We start from the raw sequence: 17,406 nt of genomic DNA on the forward strand, positions 1-17,406 counted from the left end.
TCTACAGTTTGAACTTGTTGTGAAATAGCTTTAATAATTACAATACAGTTTTTAATAGAAATAACCTTTCAAAAGAAAAATCAAGTAAGCAAAATGAAGAAGCAGGATAAACTCACACGTGTCCGGTCTCATGCGCCACCACAAACGCAGATGAAAAGCCGTCTTCATGGTTGAGCGTGCAGCTCCTCAGCGGGTGACACATGCCCGTTACTGGAGCGTAACCTGGGCAACAGAGATGAAAGCGAAACGATGATGGGCTGGAATGTGACACAAGGTGAGACGTCTAAAACTCTTTCAGTAAAACACCCAGTGAGCTGACTTCAAACACCACTTCAAAGGTCAACTCAAATCTTCTTGACGCAAGCACTTTACTCTGCACACTGAGAGCTTTCAACTACATAGGATCACTAATGTTAAACTACTGTATAAGGAACGACTGGGACTTCTAGAAACAACTTTCAACTGAAAGACACCATTAGGGCCGGCCCAAGCCTTTACTGGGCCCCAAGCGGAATTTAATTTGGGGGTCCCCTGTGCCCCCCAATACAACTTTGATTATTTGCACGAACACTTTAAACCTAACACATCCAATTCTATTAGTTGTAGCTGTGTTTGGGATGTAGGGATGTCATAAAAATTGATAATTTTGAACCATACAAAGTACTGTTGGCTATTGCCACGTGCTACTTTAAACTGGTTTTGTGCTCCAGAGTCACATTTTTACAATGGGACAGTTCAAAACCACTATACTACAGTTTACCAGAGTAAACACAATAGCTTACTACAGTATTTTTGCCTCATGGTCAAGATTCATTCTTCTATGTGAATTTTCTGAAACTGGTTTCAACAAAGCCCAGATGTGTACATGTGCTGTTTAGTTTATATTTTTATAGCTCTTGGTATCAGTCAGGAGCACAAGCGACTGTTAAACTCAATCCCACACAATACAGAGATGCTCTTAAGACACACAAACATAACAACACAACACAACACGAGACAAACAGAGAAGTCCACTCGATCAAGAGATGTGCAGCGCTCGAGCACAGCTTAATGCCCGGTCCAGACTCTTCTCATCTCATCTCAATCATTCATGCGAATGAAACAGACAGTCTTTGGCATGCAGATGAAAAGCAGAAGATGCAGAAGCTTCCCTCTTGAAACAAACAAACCAACACTCTCTAAGGGTTTGCTGTTCCGGGCTGATTTAGGCTAGTCTTCTAAACCAGCAATCCAGACCAGTTTTCACCTTACATGTGATGTGTTAGCAGAGTTATGAAGCGCTGTGCTTTTTCTCTGTTGTTAAAGCACCAAAAACAAGTCAGCCTGTCCAGCATCCCTCCATCCCAGTTCTGATATCTTCTCTCTTTATGAGCCTTAAAGGATGCTGAAGGTTATTGAACATTTTACATAACAAGATCAAACACATATTAAGGCAAGCAGGCGGTGTTTGCATCAGAAAGCAAGCGCTGTTGACATCAGATAAATAAAACTCAAGCCGATGTGAGCTTTGCATTATTCAGCAGAAGCGATGTCTGTGTAGCCAAATCGACAAGTGACAAACGGATCTGACAAACAGATGAAGACAGTACAACAACAGAGCTTCAGCCCTGTTACCACATCATTTCACACTCACAAAATAATGGTTCAACAGTGTGATGAACGACAGGTTAACAATGCAAAGTTCAACTTCAGTTGAAGTTTTACACAAATTTTCAATGCAAAATGTCAACCCTGCTACTGTACGAAAAACGACTTAACGTGCACATTTCCCAAACACGTTCACATGTATGTTTTGAAAGCGTGCATCTATATTTGGCCCGAGGGTTAAATGTTGAAACGAGCGTGTTATGTTTGCTCGGGGGGGGTGAAAGGTCGAGGTTTGAATACTGCGGGATGCACCCACTGCCATGTTATGAGCACAACACACCCGCAGTCATAGTAACAGCAGAGGAAACAGGTATAAATGATCGTCTTTTAAACATCACACAAACATCTCAAAACCTACAACATCCATCAGAAGAGAGTCTCTGGACTTCAAAGACAAGAGGTCACGTCTCAGTGAGCATCGGGGGTGAAGATCGGGGTGGACGTCAAACAAGGACGTGACCTTCATTCATTTTGTCTTTTCTATTACACTCGCCCCAAAAACGCTAATGAAACACTTTTAATGGGACAAAAACGTCATATTTCTTTTAAGGTTTCTAAATTACGTAAGCACAGAAAAACACAAACATTTATTATACTTCGACATGCACTCCATCTCTTGAATAAGTTGTGTAGTTGTGGACTTTATCAGAAGAAAGATTTCATTTGAAACAAAATTGAGGCTGTGAGGAAAATAACATAGTTTCTGTTTCTATTAGAAATGTTTTGGTTGGACATCATTGAATTCATTTGTCAGAAATATAAAAATGTAAATGTAAAGTACGCCCGTCAATCACTGCACTCACTCCGTTCATCACAAATTAAATCTACTCTGAATAAAGGCCACAGTTTCAATTTATTTAAACAAATTATTTACAAATTATTTGTGTTTTTAAACGTACTTAGTTTTAATAACATGCAAAAAAATCAAACATGAGAGAAATAACTAAGAATATTAGTACACTAAATGGATGATGGGATGTCGCAGCTATCATAAAGGCTAAACTACCAACATTTTTCTTTTTCTTCTACATGCCAAAAACTCTCCTTCGCAACACGGCGATAAAAGAGTATTTTTGGTTGTCACGGGTTGGCGTCACTGTCCGGTTCACGTGGTGTACCGGTGTCATGATGCCAACCGTCAGAAGAGAATTAGTGTGAAGCACTTACTCTGCACAGCCTCGATCGAGAGAGACACAGTACCTTGCATACCTGCGGGACCAAAATCTTGCCTGGTGAGGAAGATGGCGTGATCGTGATGTTCGGCGTGATCAGGGTCCAGTTTCTGCTGACTGTTTGCCCAGCGACACACCTGCTCCAGACTCCGAGATGGATTCCCGCGTTCAATCAGACTCACAGACTAACACACACACAAACAAACAAACAACATAACGACTGTTGAGTCCAGACTGGTTGAGTTTAGACCCTCAGAAACTGAAGCAAAACCAGATCTCAATATAAACTCACCATTTCTCATCAAACTTTTCTGAAACCAAATGATCTGATCTATCTCTAGCTTTACCCTCTTCCTTCATGTCAGCAATTAGCTAATGTGTGTTTTATGAGACACATCTGAGACCGGATGAGTCATGAGCGGAGAGAAAGTTCAGTGTGAGCTGGGCGAGGGTATTTTAAGGACATAGAGTCGGTTGTTTATCAGAAATTTACTCCCAAATCATCTTTCAAGAATGTCACTGTATATCTCAAAGACTTTTAATATCATAAATAACAGTGAGTAGATGTCGATCAGAATAAAGCAGACTGAACGTCTGATGTACACAGTCTGATCTCTGCTGGACGTCTATGAGAGACTTTTAACTCCAGACACCATACAAAATATCCATCTTTGGACATTTATTATGTTATGTCTCTGTCACTCTTCAGAAGGACTGGAGGTGCTCGCTCACCTGACGATAACCCACCAGTATCATCCGGACCAGAACAATGTTGATGTTTGTTCCCAGAGATTCATCATGATAGATTTCATCCACCTGTGACACACACAACAAAAAACAACAAGTCAAAAACAACAAAATTCTGATTCAACCTCAACCGACAGGAAATCAGCACGACACAAAATCTATTTCCGTCTGTAACCTGCTGCCTTCTGAACAGAAACACTACAAAGCCATGTTTGTAGTGTTTTTATACACGAAGAATATACAATAAAACACATGTTTGTGTGTAAGAAAGCAAAGGACGGAGAGTCTGAGATTGTGAAAACTCTTGCATGTGTCGACGTTTCTCCAAATGAAATCCTGCAGGTGTGTTAAACAGACAATAAAACACAGAGAACTGTTAGAAGAAACACCACACAATCCACCGGCCAATCAGACGTGCCCACACAGAAACACGTCACATTACAGACGTAATAACACAATAGAAGAAATTCTTACACATCACGGCTGTCATGAGATCAAATTTTCACTGCACACTTATCACGGCCCACAGAACTCACAAAACAATATTATCACAACACAACACAATAAAAAGAATCAATAAATAATAATTATGGAAAATAATCAATAAATACTAATAGTAAAGTCACGGATTGTGTATGATGTAACGCCGTTGTCAATGTTCTTAAAGGGACAGAAGACAAAAACAAAATCTGACTGTAAATTCATTGGATTCTGGTGGTAATTAAGTCTTCAAACATCTGCCAAAGTTTGTTATTATGGAATGCCAAAAACGTCTGAGCGACTAAAAATGAGTCTGGACGGTAAGGCTGATGTATAACACACACACACACACAGTTAATGAGGCTCTCGTGTGGAATTTAAACAAAACTCTGCAGCACATTCATCTGAACATGAACCGTCTGCACAACCACACACACACACACACAGCCAAAAACAAGAGATTTTTCCATTAATCAGGAGGATTGAATGACAAAATGGGGTCGTGGAGTTTGCAGATGTGTTGTGGTTAAACTCAAACATCACTTCCTCTTTGTGATGCATCTGCGGCCGGAGAGCAAAAAATCTGTTTTCTTTTTCATTTACTGTTAAAGGTTTAGTTCACTCAAAAACAACAATTCTGCCATTAACCTTTTGTCATTTCAAGCCTGTGGGACGTCCTTCCTTCCGCACAACACAAAAGAAGATATTTTGAAGAATGGACCCCATTCACTTGCGTTGGGCTCCAGTGCTGTTCATCTACCGGCTTTCTTCAAAATATCTTCTTTCCTGTTGTGCAGAAGAACAAAAGCTCATAAAGGTTTGAAGTGACAAGAGAGCGAGTAAATGACAGAATGTTCGCTTGGGGGTGAACTGTCCCTTTAAGAGTGTCTGCAGCTGTATGACTGTAAGCAAAACAAAAACAGGAAAAGTCAGCGGAAGAAAAACTGGAATGATCTGTGAGAAAGTAAACCAGGTTGATTTGATTTCTTTAAGATCACTCTCAAGGAGATTTTAGACCAAGTAAAACATCCCATCTGGTGTGGTAGACGGGTTGTTATTATGTGTTGGTTTGTGATGACGCGATCCTCATCCTGCCATGCTGACACTTGTCTGGAATGATGTCAGCGTGTTTTCATACATGTAGGATCTCTGAGGATCGGCTTCAGCATTCAAGAAGACATGATAACTCTCACACTGTGACATTGCTGCGTTTCTGAACACATTTTGGTTATGAATGATGTGCGACTCCGTCTGGTGACCTCACGAGAGTTTGTTTACGGCAGAAAGTGCAAATCATCTCGCAGACTAAACATCTGAAAAACAGTTCTGTGAAGGACAGAAAGACTGATGACTTTTGCTTTCGTCTCATCTGCGTCTCAGATATTTCTGTTTCTGAGAAAAATCAGTCAAATGTGTCCGTCATGAGAGTTTGAGAAGTCAACTGGGCTCAGATTTGTCTGAGATCAAAAGTCAGTATTATTGAAGATCTCAGTAAACATTTCTCATCACATTTACTCAAATTCACCTCTACAATCTACATTAATTTACACCTCCAGACTCTTTGTGTGTCTCAACAATCACACTTTCTTTCATTCTCTTTTTTTCTTCTCCAAAACATGTTAAGTTGAGACTTAAACTAAGATCTCCTGAGCTATAAAACATGTAACATTAGTGTTTTGACAGACGCGTCACGCTGGAAGTTTCAAGGTTCACCAGAAAGCTTCAGATTGCAAACACATGTTGATTTTCTTGTAATGAGAAGTGCAGCTGTTTCTGAAGGTGTTGAACGTCACCGCTCGGGTTCAACGTCACACCATCACAAGAGAGAAGCTGAACCATCACTGGATACCATCAACACGAAGAGGACGTTCAGAAATCACTCTCCGGTGAGTCAACACCCACACGTGGAGCAGCGGAGATGGATCTCAAACACACGCCGAGGATCAAAACATCTCATCATTTCATCAAACACAAAGGTCAAGATGTTCAGACGTACGAATGGTATAGTCAGCAAAATCAAAAACATTCAAGCAAATGTACAATTGCGTCGTCATTCACAGTCCGAACCCGTATGATGTCATTCTGTTTTCAGTAATACGGGCTTGAAATGACGTGAGGTGGTTTTGGGGAATGCAATTGTTTGTGAACTCTGTTCTCCATCACGGTGGTCAGTGTTCAGTGTCTGATCGGACCACCGCTGCGCTCCTGACGGTAACAGTTACGCCATGAAACCGGCTCCCTGACTTGAGGGATTTTCTCTTCATAAGCAGATTAAGGTGGCAGGAGCTGGTGGAACATGAATTGGTCAGGTTTATTCCTCTCTCTCTCTCTCTCTCTCTCTCTCTTCACTAATCCCACAGCTGGTGTCCGGCGCCCGACTGCTGCAGATCAGCACTTTAAACATACTGGGGGGTCAAGAGCAATGAACTATGGGAAAAAAAGACACCGACACCGACACTGACCTCTGACATTGACATTCACATCCAGAAAATTGATTTAACTGTCTGATTTTTATTGCTCAATTCTCTTTCATAGCTCAGGAGATCTCACTTGTGTCTCATTTATGTCTCAACTCAAGGAGGTGGAGGTGTAAAATAATGTTGATTGTAAATGTGACAAGAAATGTTTGAGTTCACATTGAGATCTTCAATAATATTGACTTTGATTGCAGACGAGACAAATCTGAGCTCAGTTTGACACGTCGTTGACATCTCTTCTCAAACTCTCACGACGTCAGATTTCTGACTCATTTTCTCAGAAAGAGAAAGGTCTGAGACGCAGATGAGACTTAAGCAAGTGTTTCCATTCAGTCTCCATTTAAACTCAAACGACTGAGATATCAAAGAATGAAAGAGTTTAAAAACTCCTTTAAAATTCACCTTTCCAACAGTAGACGCATGGAAGACGAAAGTGAGACATGAGACATGAATGCACACTTTTGAAGGACATAAAGTCAATCGCTCGTCTTTTTTCTCGTGTGATCTCATCCATTGCAAGTCTTTCTCTCAGAAAGTCAGTTTCACATCATTTTACAAACATATTTAGATTGAAAACCAATAAAGCGTAGCATGAGGTGTATTTCTTCATGTTCAGTATTGATGTTTCACTTACTATGTTCATGAGTGTCAGGACGTAGTTCTGCACGTGTTCTTTGCCATGAAAACGCACAACGGAGTCGTCCACCGCGAGCAGCACCTCAATGTTATAGTTTTCTTTCTCTGCATGTCTGCGATTGCGCTGCGTCTCTGACAGCTTCTCCTCCAACGTGTTGACGGCGTCCGGCAGCTCAGCGACCCCCACATCTGCCACTAACAACACAAACACAAGCTTTTACACACTACATCTGGATGAGACGTTTACAGCTATCGATTACAAATCCTGTTAATATTCAAGCTGTTCTATCAAAACAGAAGCAGGAGGTTGGAATTGAAATAAAATGAATGGACGTCATGAATTTATCACAGAAGATCAAAGGCTGCAGAATCAAAGCCACTCATCTTAACTTGTCCTGCCGTAACATTTAAAAAAAATGGAGGGACGTTAAATAGACATCCTGAGACGCGGCATCTTTGAAAGTCCAAAACGCTGTTACATTCAATACAAAGGTAATTCCTGCCGCTCATAATGATAAATGGACGTTTAATAAAGTGATTTGATCGGTCTGTCCAAGAAACGTAATGTTATTCACAACGTTATACTCGGCAATCCACAGCCACAGGCAAACGGTTTTTTGCACGCGAAAGATCACGTTCCAAACACGTCTTGTGCTCTTGAAAGAAACTGCAGGAAGGGGACCGATAAGGGAAACACTGTGTTGTTTTTATTACTGCATTAAGATTGTACGAAAATACGGTATATTTATGAAAAAAGCTGTTCATCTCCCTCCAGAACTTGCACTTTAAAGGATCTTCCCTTCGAAGGCCCGACTCACATTTCGCATCTTTACCGTGTGCAAATTCGTTATTCTAAATGTAGACGTGTGCAAATAGAGGGCGGCGCGCACATTTTTCTATGCGCGTTGACGCCACATCGAGATGGAAAACTTTTTAGAGTGCCTCGGTGCACCGTGGGTCATTCCAAGAGACAGTTTAAGACTTTGGTTGCAATTGCCATGCACCTGAAAATGCGATATAAGCATTCAGAATCTTCCACAGACCAGTTGATTTGCTTTATAAGACGCCAGTTTAACACCAGCAGGGTCAGGGATTACTTTTGTGATGAATGTGTTAGTGTTTTTGACTTTCATTGATTCAACCAAATATCTTCTTTGGCATCTATAAAAGCCAAATACTGGATGCATTATGTGTGTGCATGATTTAATATATGACCTATAAGTAAAGAGCGTGGAACGGGATTGTTGGCGTTTGGTGTGAACCCCTTTGCTGTTAGACGCCTCTTTTGAATTGTTTTCAGTTGGCAGGGAGCATTTCGCGGTGCTTATGCGTGCCGGGCAACTCACATAAGAATCATTCAAATAAAAAAAAATTGTATCATATATTTTCATATTGTATTAATAATTTTAATATACATACATCTGTTTTTACACACATGAACTTGTGTCACGTGACCTCGTCTCACCTTCGTTCTGAAGGTCATCTCTCCTCTGACCTCCGTCTCTTTTGATGGCTGACCTTCTGTACACCACATGAACCCGACCTTTGACCTCCACCTCCTGCTGGCCTTTCTCCAGAGGCTCGATGAAGAACTCTTCATCACCAGTGCGGATCAGACCGGCCTGAAAACACACACGCACACACATCATACAGTACTGTCTGGAAGAAGCCCCTCCCATGACGTGAGTATGTTGTGAATTTCACGTACAAATGAAGCGAGTAAACTCAAAATGTCAGAAGCATCCAATTACGCGCGAATAGCACAATTTATTGCCGCAAGTCTCGTTTGGTGGAAACACTCTATTACTATTCCATCATCATTCAAAGCTCATGAAATCTAATAGAGTTCACAACTTAACTAGTTTTAACTTAGTCTCAATTGTTTCTCCAAAGCTGCTCAAGAGAATCAGATGAGAGTGTGAAGAGTCTGGAGGTGTAAACGCTGATTGTACCGGTGAAATCATCTGGATTTGAGTAAATGTGATGAGAAATGTTTGAGTTGACATTGAGATCTTCACTAATATTGAGCCGGGTTTAAGTTCAGTCTGTGGGGTCACAATCTGACCATCACTTCCGTATACCAGCGCGATCTCTTGTTTCCGAGAAGCTTCCTATAAAAGGAAAAGTGACAGCTGTTTGAGAGCAAATATACACTAAATTCCACATATCATCTCGACGGAGTTTGAAGGTGGATATTTATAATATAGCGAGAGCGTCTGTATGGCCTCATACTGCTGTTTGCGTTTCACACGGGTGAGCGAGAAGATTCACACGAGAAAAGAACAAGAAAAAACTACATTGAACGTGTATTTCATGTATGAACAAATAAACTTGACGTGCATTTGCTGAAGGACACAACAGCGTTTGTCTGCATCTCTAATCAGAATGTTTCACGGTAAAAACTATTAAACAACAGACGCTTGTGACAGAAACTCTTATGAGAAATCTCCACAAAGAGCCTCTCTGACAGCAAACATGAATGCTGACTTTTTTAGCGCTGCTCAGCAAACAAGAAAACAAAGAAAGACGAGAGTCCAGGAAACACTGGAAGAATCCCATAAAAAGCTCTCTTACCATCCTGCCACGACACAACCCGTCATTTGAGGGAGATTGTCTGTCAACCTATAATTTGTAGTCAAAAAGTCAGATTGACTCAGTTGGAAGTAAACAATCCTGAAGACCAAACCAGTGCGCCGTGATCTGGATGTATTTCGATGATTTGTTTGTTAATAAAGTGTGTAAATATGTAGAGTATCAGACTGACTGAAGATTCTGTTCAAATCACATTCACGTCTCTGTTGAACTGTCACTTCTGTAAAAGTTTCATGAAAAAAGAACGATTCATCACTAAACCACCCAGAACACCAGAGCAACGGGTTCACAAGACTCAACACCCTTGCAGCCACATAGCAACACATTCACAAGAGTCAGAGACAAACAGAATCTATGAGTTATACAACAGACCTCTTTAGAAGAACTTCCTGTTACACTCCACAAACCTTTTTATAACCCTATCAAAATGTTAAAGTAACGTACACATTTCAGAGTGAAATCGAATTTTTTATGAGAAAAGTAGTGGGCGTGGCTTTCATCCAATCAAACTTCTCTGCAATTTGATTGGATGCATGAAAACAGTCGAATATGAAAATGGCAGCAGACTGACCATCGAAGGGGAGGAGTTAACGGATGCCCCGCCCATGGATAGTCATTACAGGAAGATAGTGTATTTTCAGATTTTAACGAAAGATTATGATGGCAAACAACTTTTAAAAAGAGAATGACCCACATTTATAAACTATTTACAATAAACGCTGCAATATTTCATGAAAAAATAAGAATTGTCGTTTTCAATTTCACTGGGACTTTAAACAAATATCTTTAAGATGTAATCATATAAGTAAGATAAAAAACAAATAAACATTGAATATTTGTATCAATTCATCTAAATTAGTGATAGAGTAAAAATAAATAAGAGGTCAAAAATAAGATATGTTTTTAAATAACACGTGGGTAGTATAAAGAATATATATTTTACATTGTATTTAATGTGGAATTGAAGGAATTACAAAACAACTACACAACATAAACGTCTGTACATCAGTTTTCTAATGAGATCTCATGTCAGGGCATCAGTTGATTGACAGGTCTGTTGCCGGGTGACCTTGACTCTTTTTAACTGATGGAAACACAAATAGCCGCTCCATCCGGCCTGAGTACAGTTAACATACAGTTTCCAGCACAGACACAATTAGATCATACATCATCACTGCTGCATTCACACACACAAACATATGAACCTACACACTTCACACACAAAAACATTCACACACATCACTCAAAATAAAAGACAAACGCGTCACATGCAAATATATGCACAAACACACACCTCACACGCATATATATGCACAAAACACACCTCACACGCATATATATGCACAAACACACACCTCACACTCATATATATGCACAAACACACACCTCACATGCAAACAGATGCACACAAACACATGCACCAATGCACACACACACATCACATGCATCCATGCACACGCATACAAACCTCAAACTACATTAAACTGAGACGGCAGAAAGTCTCCCAGAATCCTTCATAGATTCAGTGTGAGATGGGAAACCTTACACACAGACGTTCACGCGTCTGTGAAGCACATAAACAAAACTACACGGCAGCGCTGGCAGGTGTAGATTTCTCCCAAGCGGGAGGTCTGACAATATTTAGCAGGCGTGAAGAGATGGAGAAGATTCACAGCATTCCACCTCTCCGTGTGTACCGTCAACTACATTTGCCGTGGCTGTACCGTCTGAGCAAGAGACTAAAATACTCAAATGACAGCTGTCAGATTGAGTTTGTAAGAGTGTAATAATGCACACTCAGCGTTCTCTGTGCACGCTGCATCTCTACACGCCTCACAGTGCTCCACACGCAGCTCCTGCAAGCCAAGACGTGCCGCTGTTGATGTTGGCGCGCTCTCTATCACACGCGTGACAGCTGATCGCTCATTACCGTGGCAGGCGAGCTTCCTCTCAGCCTGCCTGATACCGATGACCTCATAGGCTTAAAACGAATGCCCCGCTATTCATAAAACCTTGAAACGGCTCTCTGCGTGACCGTAAAGCCTCGTGGGTAATGTGCACCTCTTATCTGGCAGCAGCTGTCTGGACGTTCAGGAATTTCTGCAGGGCGCATTTAGACATCACATGGACCTCCATCAGAGGCTGTGTGTGCGATAACCGCAGGCTTATAAAGTGGAACCAACTTTCAAGTGGAGCTGCGATGAACGGGAACTCAAAACTCATCGACACGCTGCGCTGCGCCGTCAATATGTTTTTCTGCACTGGATCATTTACGGTCAGCGAGAATGAGGTTGCGTCTGAGGCTGCAGCTCAATATTGGAATATAAACACTGGACAGTAGAGGTTATCCCCTCACAAAACAACCAGAAAACCTCAGAGAGCACAACACAGTTGATCTACTCATCATGTGGTGACATCATTTAAGGGCTGATAATAAAGAAAAATATCAGACACAATTAGGTTTAACATAAAGAATATAAAGTTTATTTATTCTTTATTTATTTACTATTATTTGTGAATTAGCCTATAATTTAGTTTCGTCAGGTAATAAAGTTTTTAAGTAGCAACAAACCAGACCAAAAAAAATATTTTTGATTGTTTGAAACGAGTTTAAATACCACGATAATAGTTTATACTACAATGAAATGATCGTCGCTGTCCTTCTGAAACCTAGTATGTCTGTTTTTCAGAAAACTGATAAACACTGTACTTTTCCAATGATCACATACTGTTTGGTCAACGTTGACAAGCACTTTTTAATACTTTTATTGGATAGATATTTGCAAAACCCAGGGACAAACATAACAGGTGGCTAATAGTAATGATTTATAGCAACAACCAAAAATAATCATTAAATATGGAGATAGGAGTTTTCATAAGGACTCTGTTTAGTAACTCTGTTTAAATGATGATGATGATCAACAGGTTTAACACAAAACTTTGCATGTGGTGTCGTCTCTTCACATGCACACAGTGTGAAGACTGTAACCTGTTCATACGCACACGTTCACTGCGATGCAGACGTGCTGAAGACGTGTGAAACGGTCCGAGACATATGGACGACCTCACGTAAGTCTCACATACACATCTCAACTTTCATCAGTGTGTCAAACTGTCAAGCCAACACCAACGTCATCACTTACAATCTCCCATAAAGACTGAAATATACTTCATAAAGCTTGCGTTGTTATACCATCCCAGAATAACAGTTTATAACAGTCTCGTTCGTAACATAAGAATCTCTCAGATGTTTCTCTTAAAATTCCAGAAGAGAAATGAAATGAGATGACATACAGTAGAGGTCATTGAAAACGACCTCACGTTGTGTCAATGACATTTACACAAAGCCTCTGATATTTTCATATAGAGACACCGAACAAACGCACGGCAATTACGGAAAAAACTTGTACTGTACGTGCAAGTTTTGTTCCGTCATCAATGCGGTGCCAATGTACAGTAGGACCGTCGCAAACTCGAAGCGGCTTGAATTCATGATAATTTGTTTTTTCATGATGTTTTGGGGTTATGCCATAAGAAAGTTGGCTAAATGGTTATATCCGTCTGTGTTATGTTCATTGAGTTATGCTTTGTTACCTTAGGAAAATTAGCCATTGTTTTACTACGCTTAAAACAAAAAACATAATTTTCATAGTTAAACAATATTCGACCACAAAATAACTATGGTTTAATTAGCGGATGAACCACTCGTCGTCCATTTATGTTCTTATGTCAGGGATATGTGATGTGAAATACAAATGGAAGTCCGCGCAGGGTGTTTATTTTGAAATTGACATGTTTTTTTATTTTATTTTGTATTGGCTGTGCGATTTGGATGCATCGTCCGTCAAAATAGACCCTTTTGAAATGTGGCACGGTGCGTCTGGTATAAACGCAGGCATTGACTAGAATGACCGCATCAGTTCCGGTAGCCGCGTCAGAGCCGTAACGTGCTGCACACACGTGCGGTGTAAATTAGGGGTTAGGCACGGTTCACATTTCGCGTCTTTTCCGTGCGCACATTGGTTATTTGTTATGTAGACGCACGATGTGCGCGGGGAAATAGGGGGCGACATGGTCGCAACAAACTCTTTTTTCAGGCGCACCGGATCGAGATGAAAAAATCTCATCTTTTCAGAAAGCCGCAAGCGCAGCGCAGGTCATGTGACAAGAACCAACCAGCCAATATAGACAAGCTCAATGAAGACGGTGACACTGATGATCACAGCATAACTAAATCTAGTAGTAGAGTTATTGGCGGGTATTTTCAGTGCATATAATCCATATTTCCTTTGTTTATACCTCCTCGTCTCAACAGCTATTGTGGCCCATGGTTGCTTAGCGACGCCAGGAGATCGCAAAGTCTAGGTGCTTTGGAAAAAACACAATCCAGCTCGCGTTTTCCACGCAGTTTAGGACGCGAAATGTGAACAGCACCTTAGAAGAACTGTCTTTAGATCATAAAACTGTAGCAATTTCCTCTCCAGCTGATCTCACTGCTGTCCATGAGAAACAAATGAGACTCAGGGGATCTCTTGCGTCCTGTCTTGGTGCGTTCTCCCAAAAACCGAGCCGTATAAATCACGCTTAAGACAGACGACGCCGACACACAAAACATCAACAGAGTTTTCACACATTCCATGTGTACGCATCACAGAAGAGAAACTACAGATGATGAGATCTCTTTCATATCTCCATTGTGTCTCTCACGAAGGCATCAGTGGAGACGTCAACTTTCACCTGCGTCAAACTTCTGGAAACTATTTCTGTGATGGAATACAATAAATCACTCATGACGTTTGCTTTCGTCTGTTCTGCGTCGCAGATGTTTCACTTTCTGAGTTTGAGAAGAGATCTCAATGTGTCAAACTGAGCTCAGATTTGTCTCGTGCAATCAAAAGTCGATATTATTTTAGAACTCAAACATTTCTCATCAAATTCAGATGATTTGGCCTCGACAATCTACATTCATTTACATCTCCACACGCTTCATGTGTTCACACACAACACAACTCCTCTCATCTGATTCTCTTTAAATTCATCCGGAGAAACATCTGAGACTCAAATGAGAAGCAAATGAATCTTGTCTTGAGCTGGGAGGCCGTCACTTTCACTTTTCATTCATATTTTTATCTTTATGGGACCGTGAGCACAGAATGTGTGTATTGTAGTGTTGTGTTGTGTTGTGTCAGGTGAGGTGCTGCAGTATCGGTTGCGGCGTCGCAGTGGACAGCGTGTCATTGTCTTCGTGGCTCTGTAAGTCATTAGCTATGAGAGATCAATGCGGCTCTAGTGAAAGATCTCATTGTGTGCTCGTCCGTGCCGGTGAACAGAGACGCTCTCTGTGCTGCCTTTCGCTGCCTTCTAAAAGCAAAGCTGTTTTCTTTCAACCAATGACGGTGAAGCGAAACACAGACGTGCTGTCAGAAAGCGTCCAGCGTGCATTGTGTAGAGCGCAGCAACGCTGGCATAATATAAACCGAAACGCCGCATAAACACATTTGTGCCCACAGCTGGATTCTCCCTGCGTGCCATTTCAGAAGCGTTCACTGTCAAGGGTGCACTTACTCATGAGGGGTTAAAAGGGTCAGAGGTGAAAGGTTAACAGAACGTTCATGCACTTACGCACAGTGACCTCAGTCTGTGACCTTGTGGAAAGTTTCCAGACAAAGAGCAGCAGCAGCATTTGTTGGAATCATCGGTGCCCTCACACCCTCATGCCCAAAAATACTTCATGTACCACTGATTCCCAAAGTCCCCTGAGTAGGGAGTGTGCCCGTGATGCCCAAAACCGCCCTTTATATCTAGACCACGTCTACAGCATGATGCCCAGAACTGTCGTCTGTGTTTGGAACACACCTTCCGTGCCAAAACCTCACACCCGCATGTGTTGCCCAGTGTGCCCTTTTAATGCCCAAAAACTGGCCTCCTGGTGCCCGCGGGTGCCAACGTCACCATCACGGTGCCAGCCATCCACGTTTTCATCTCACAGTCACTTACCAGCCCGTCGCAGTTGCTGATGGCCACGGACGCCTTCGGCATGTCCGTCACATCTCCGGTGAACACGCAGTCTCCGTGGATGCGCTGCGTGTCCACGCGCTGAAAGTCCTCCTGCCGCTGAACGAAAGCGCCCGGGGCCACGAGCCTCCTGTTGGCCTTCAGGCGCAAGTGCAGCTCGCGTCCAAACACGGTGACGTTGAAGAACAGCTGCTGTCCGTTACCGGGCGCGGGGGCGTCGCGCGGGACCCGTTTCCTCCCGCTCGGTGACGCCCGGGTTGACAGCACGTGAGAGACGAACCGGCCGCGCGCGTCGCTGCTGAACGGGACAATCAGACCGAATTCACTCAACTTATCGGAGACATTCCCTGACAAAAGACACACATTACCATTTACTTAGCATTTAACATAGAGAGATAGACAGACAGACAAACAGACAGACAGACAGACAGACAGACATATAGTCAGATAAATAGACAGACAGACATATAGACATAGACAGAAAGACAGACAGACATTAGATAGATAGATAGATAGATAGATAGATAGATAGATAGATAGATAGATAGATAGATAGATAGATAGATAGATAGATAGATAGATAGATAGATAGATAGATAGATAGAGAGATAGATAGATAGATAGACAGAGAGATTTCACAATGCATTTAAAAGTTAAGTTAAGACAAATAAATATCTATACATCATGCATTAAACCGAAAATGTCGTTTGACCATTTCGACGGTTTTATCGTGGTCGAGTTTGTTTTTTTCTCATGCAAAACGTTTCTTATGGAAGTCTGTGCAGAATCCAGGTGTTGAACATTACTCTCGTAAAGTTGAATAATCATGTTGACTCACCGTGAGATCTTGCAGCATAACTAGAGTCCAGAAATAAGAGACTCACTGTACAGTACACGACTATATGAACGTAATCCATAACTGCAACGCGTTTTCTTTAAACGACACCGAACCCGTTCACGAGGACTCGTGTGTGTGAGATCGCATTGTGAATCTCTCAACTCCACACTGACGGACGGAGAGTTTTTCCAGACTTGTGATGGACTGAACTGTGCTGGGATCAGATGGGACAGCCCCATCACTGAGAGCTGATGACGACAGAGGGCGAAAAGCGACTTTGATATCGCACAGAACCGCACGAGGCAAACGGTTTAAATCGGTCGAAATCGAAACGTGTCGATGTCTAAAAGTTGCGTTGTGAAGTGTGTGTGTTGTTTCCGCGCAGAACGCACAGCCGAACATCACTGGACAAAAAGTGCTTATTTATAAATGAGTGTTTAAAGGGATACACCCCAAAAACAAGCAACTTTCTGACAAGTCATTTATTCCTTCACGTCCACCACTGAAATAAACGCCATTAACTTCACATAAAGACACGTGTGTGTGTGCAGAAGTTTCAGTTTGATCCTCTGCTCCGGTCACTGTGTGGAAAAGAGTCAAAGTCAGAATGATGGCGAGTAAATAATCCCTCAATAATTAATATAAAACAAGTCTTAGTTTAATCAATTCATATACGTCACAACGTTTTTGCTCGCTGGCAAGATAACACATTTGTTCTCGATATTGAATCAAAGATTTTGTTGAATGACGTTTAGACTCAGTTTGAAGTGCAGCTCCTCCTACTGGACGGAACGTCACTAAC

At 41.6% G+C, this 17,406-nt stretch overlaps 1 protein-coding gene across 2 annotated transcripts in view; it reads right to left on the reverse strand.

Moving 5' to 3' along the window:
- The window catches only part of LOC130439164 (A disintegrin and metalloproteinase with thrombospondin motifs 14), a 28,705-nt gene extending 11,529 nt beyond the window's left edge, over window positions 1–17,176 (reverse strand). Inside the window, exons 1-7 of one of the 2 annotated variants that reach the window (XM_056771621.1) lie at window positions 16,605–17,176; window positions 15,749–16,113; window positions 8,625–8,781; window positions 7,158–7,354; window positions 3,552–3,635; window positions 2,857–3,004; window positions 117–222 (exon numbers count right to left, since the gene is read on the reverse strand). In XM_056771621.1, the coding sequence (XP_056627599.1) occupies window positions 117–222; window positions 2,857–3,004; window positions 3,552–3,635; window positions 7,158–7,354; window positions 8,625–8,781; window positions 15,749–16,113; window positions 16,605–16,683 (1,136 nt within the window). In that variant the 5' untranslated portion in view covers window positions 16,684–17,176. Of the gene's footprint in view, window positions 1–116; window positions 223–2,847; window positions 3,005–3,551; window positions 3,636–7,157; window positions 7,355–8,624; window positions 8,782–15,748; window positions 16,114–16,604 lie in introns of both variants that reach the window. The other variant, XM_056771620.1, reaches the window with a different exon arrangement.
- Window positions 17,177–17,406: the final 230 nt, after the last annotated feature.

The sequence above is a fragment of the Triplophysa dalaica genome, chromosome 17 (assembly GCF_015846415.1).
Source record: "Triplophysa dalaica isolate WHDGS20190420 chromosome 17, ASM1584641v1, whole genome shotgun sequence".
Lineage (NCBI taxonomy): Eukaryota > Metazoa > Chordata > Actinopteri > Cypriniformes > Nemacheilidae > Triplophysa > Triplophysa dalaica.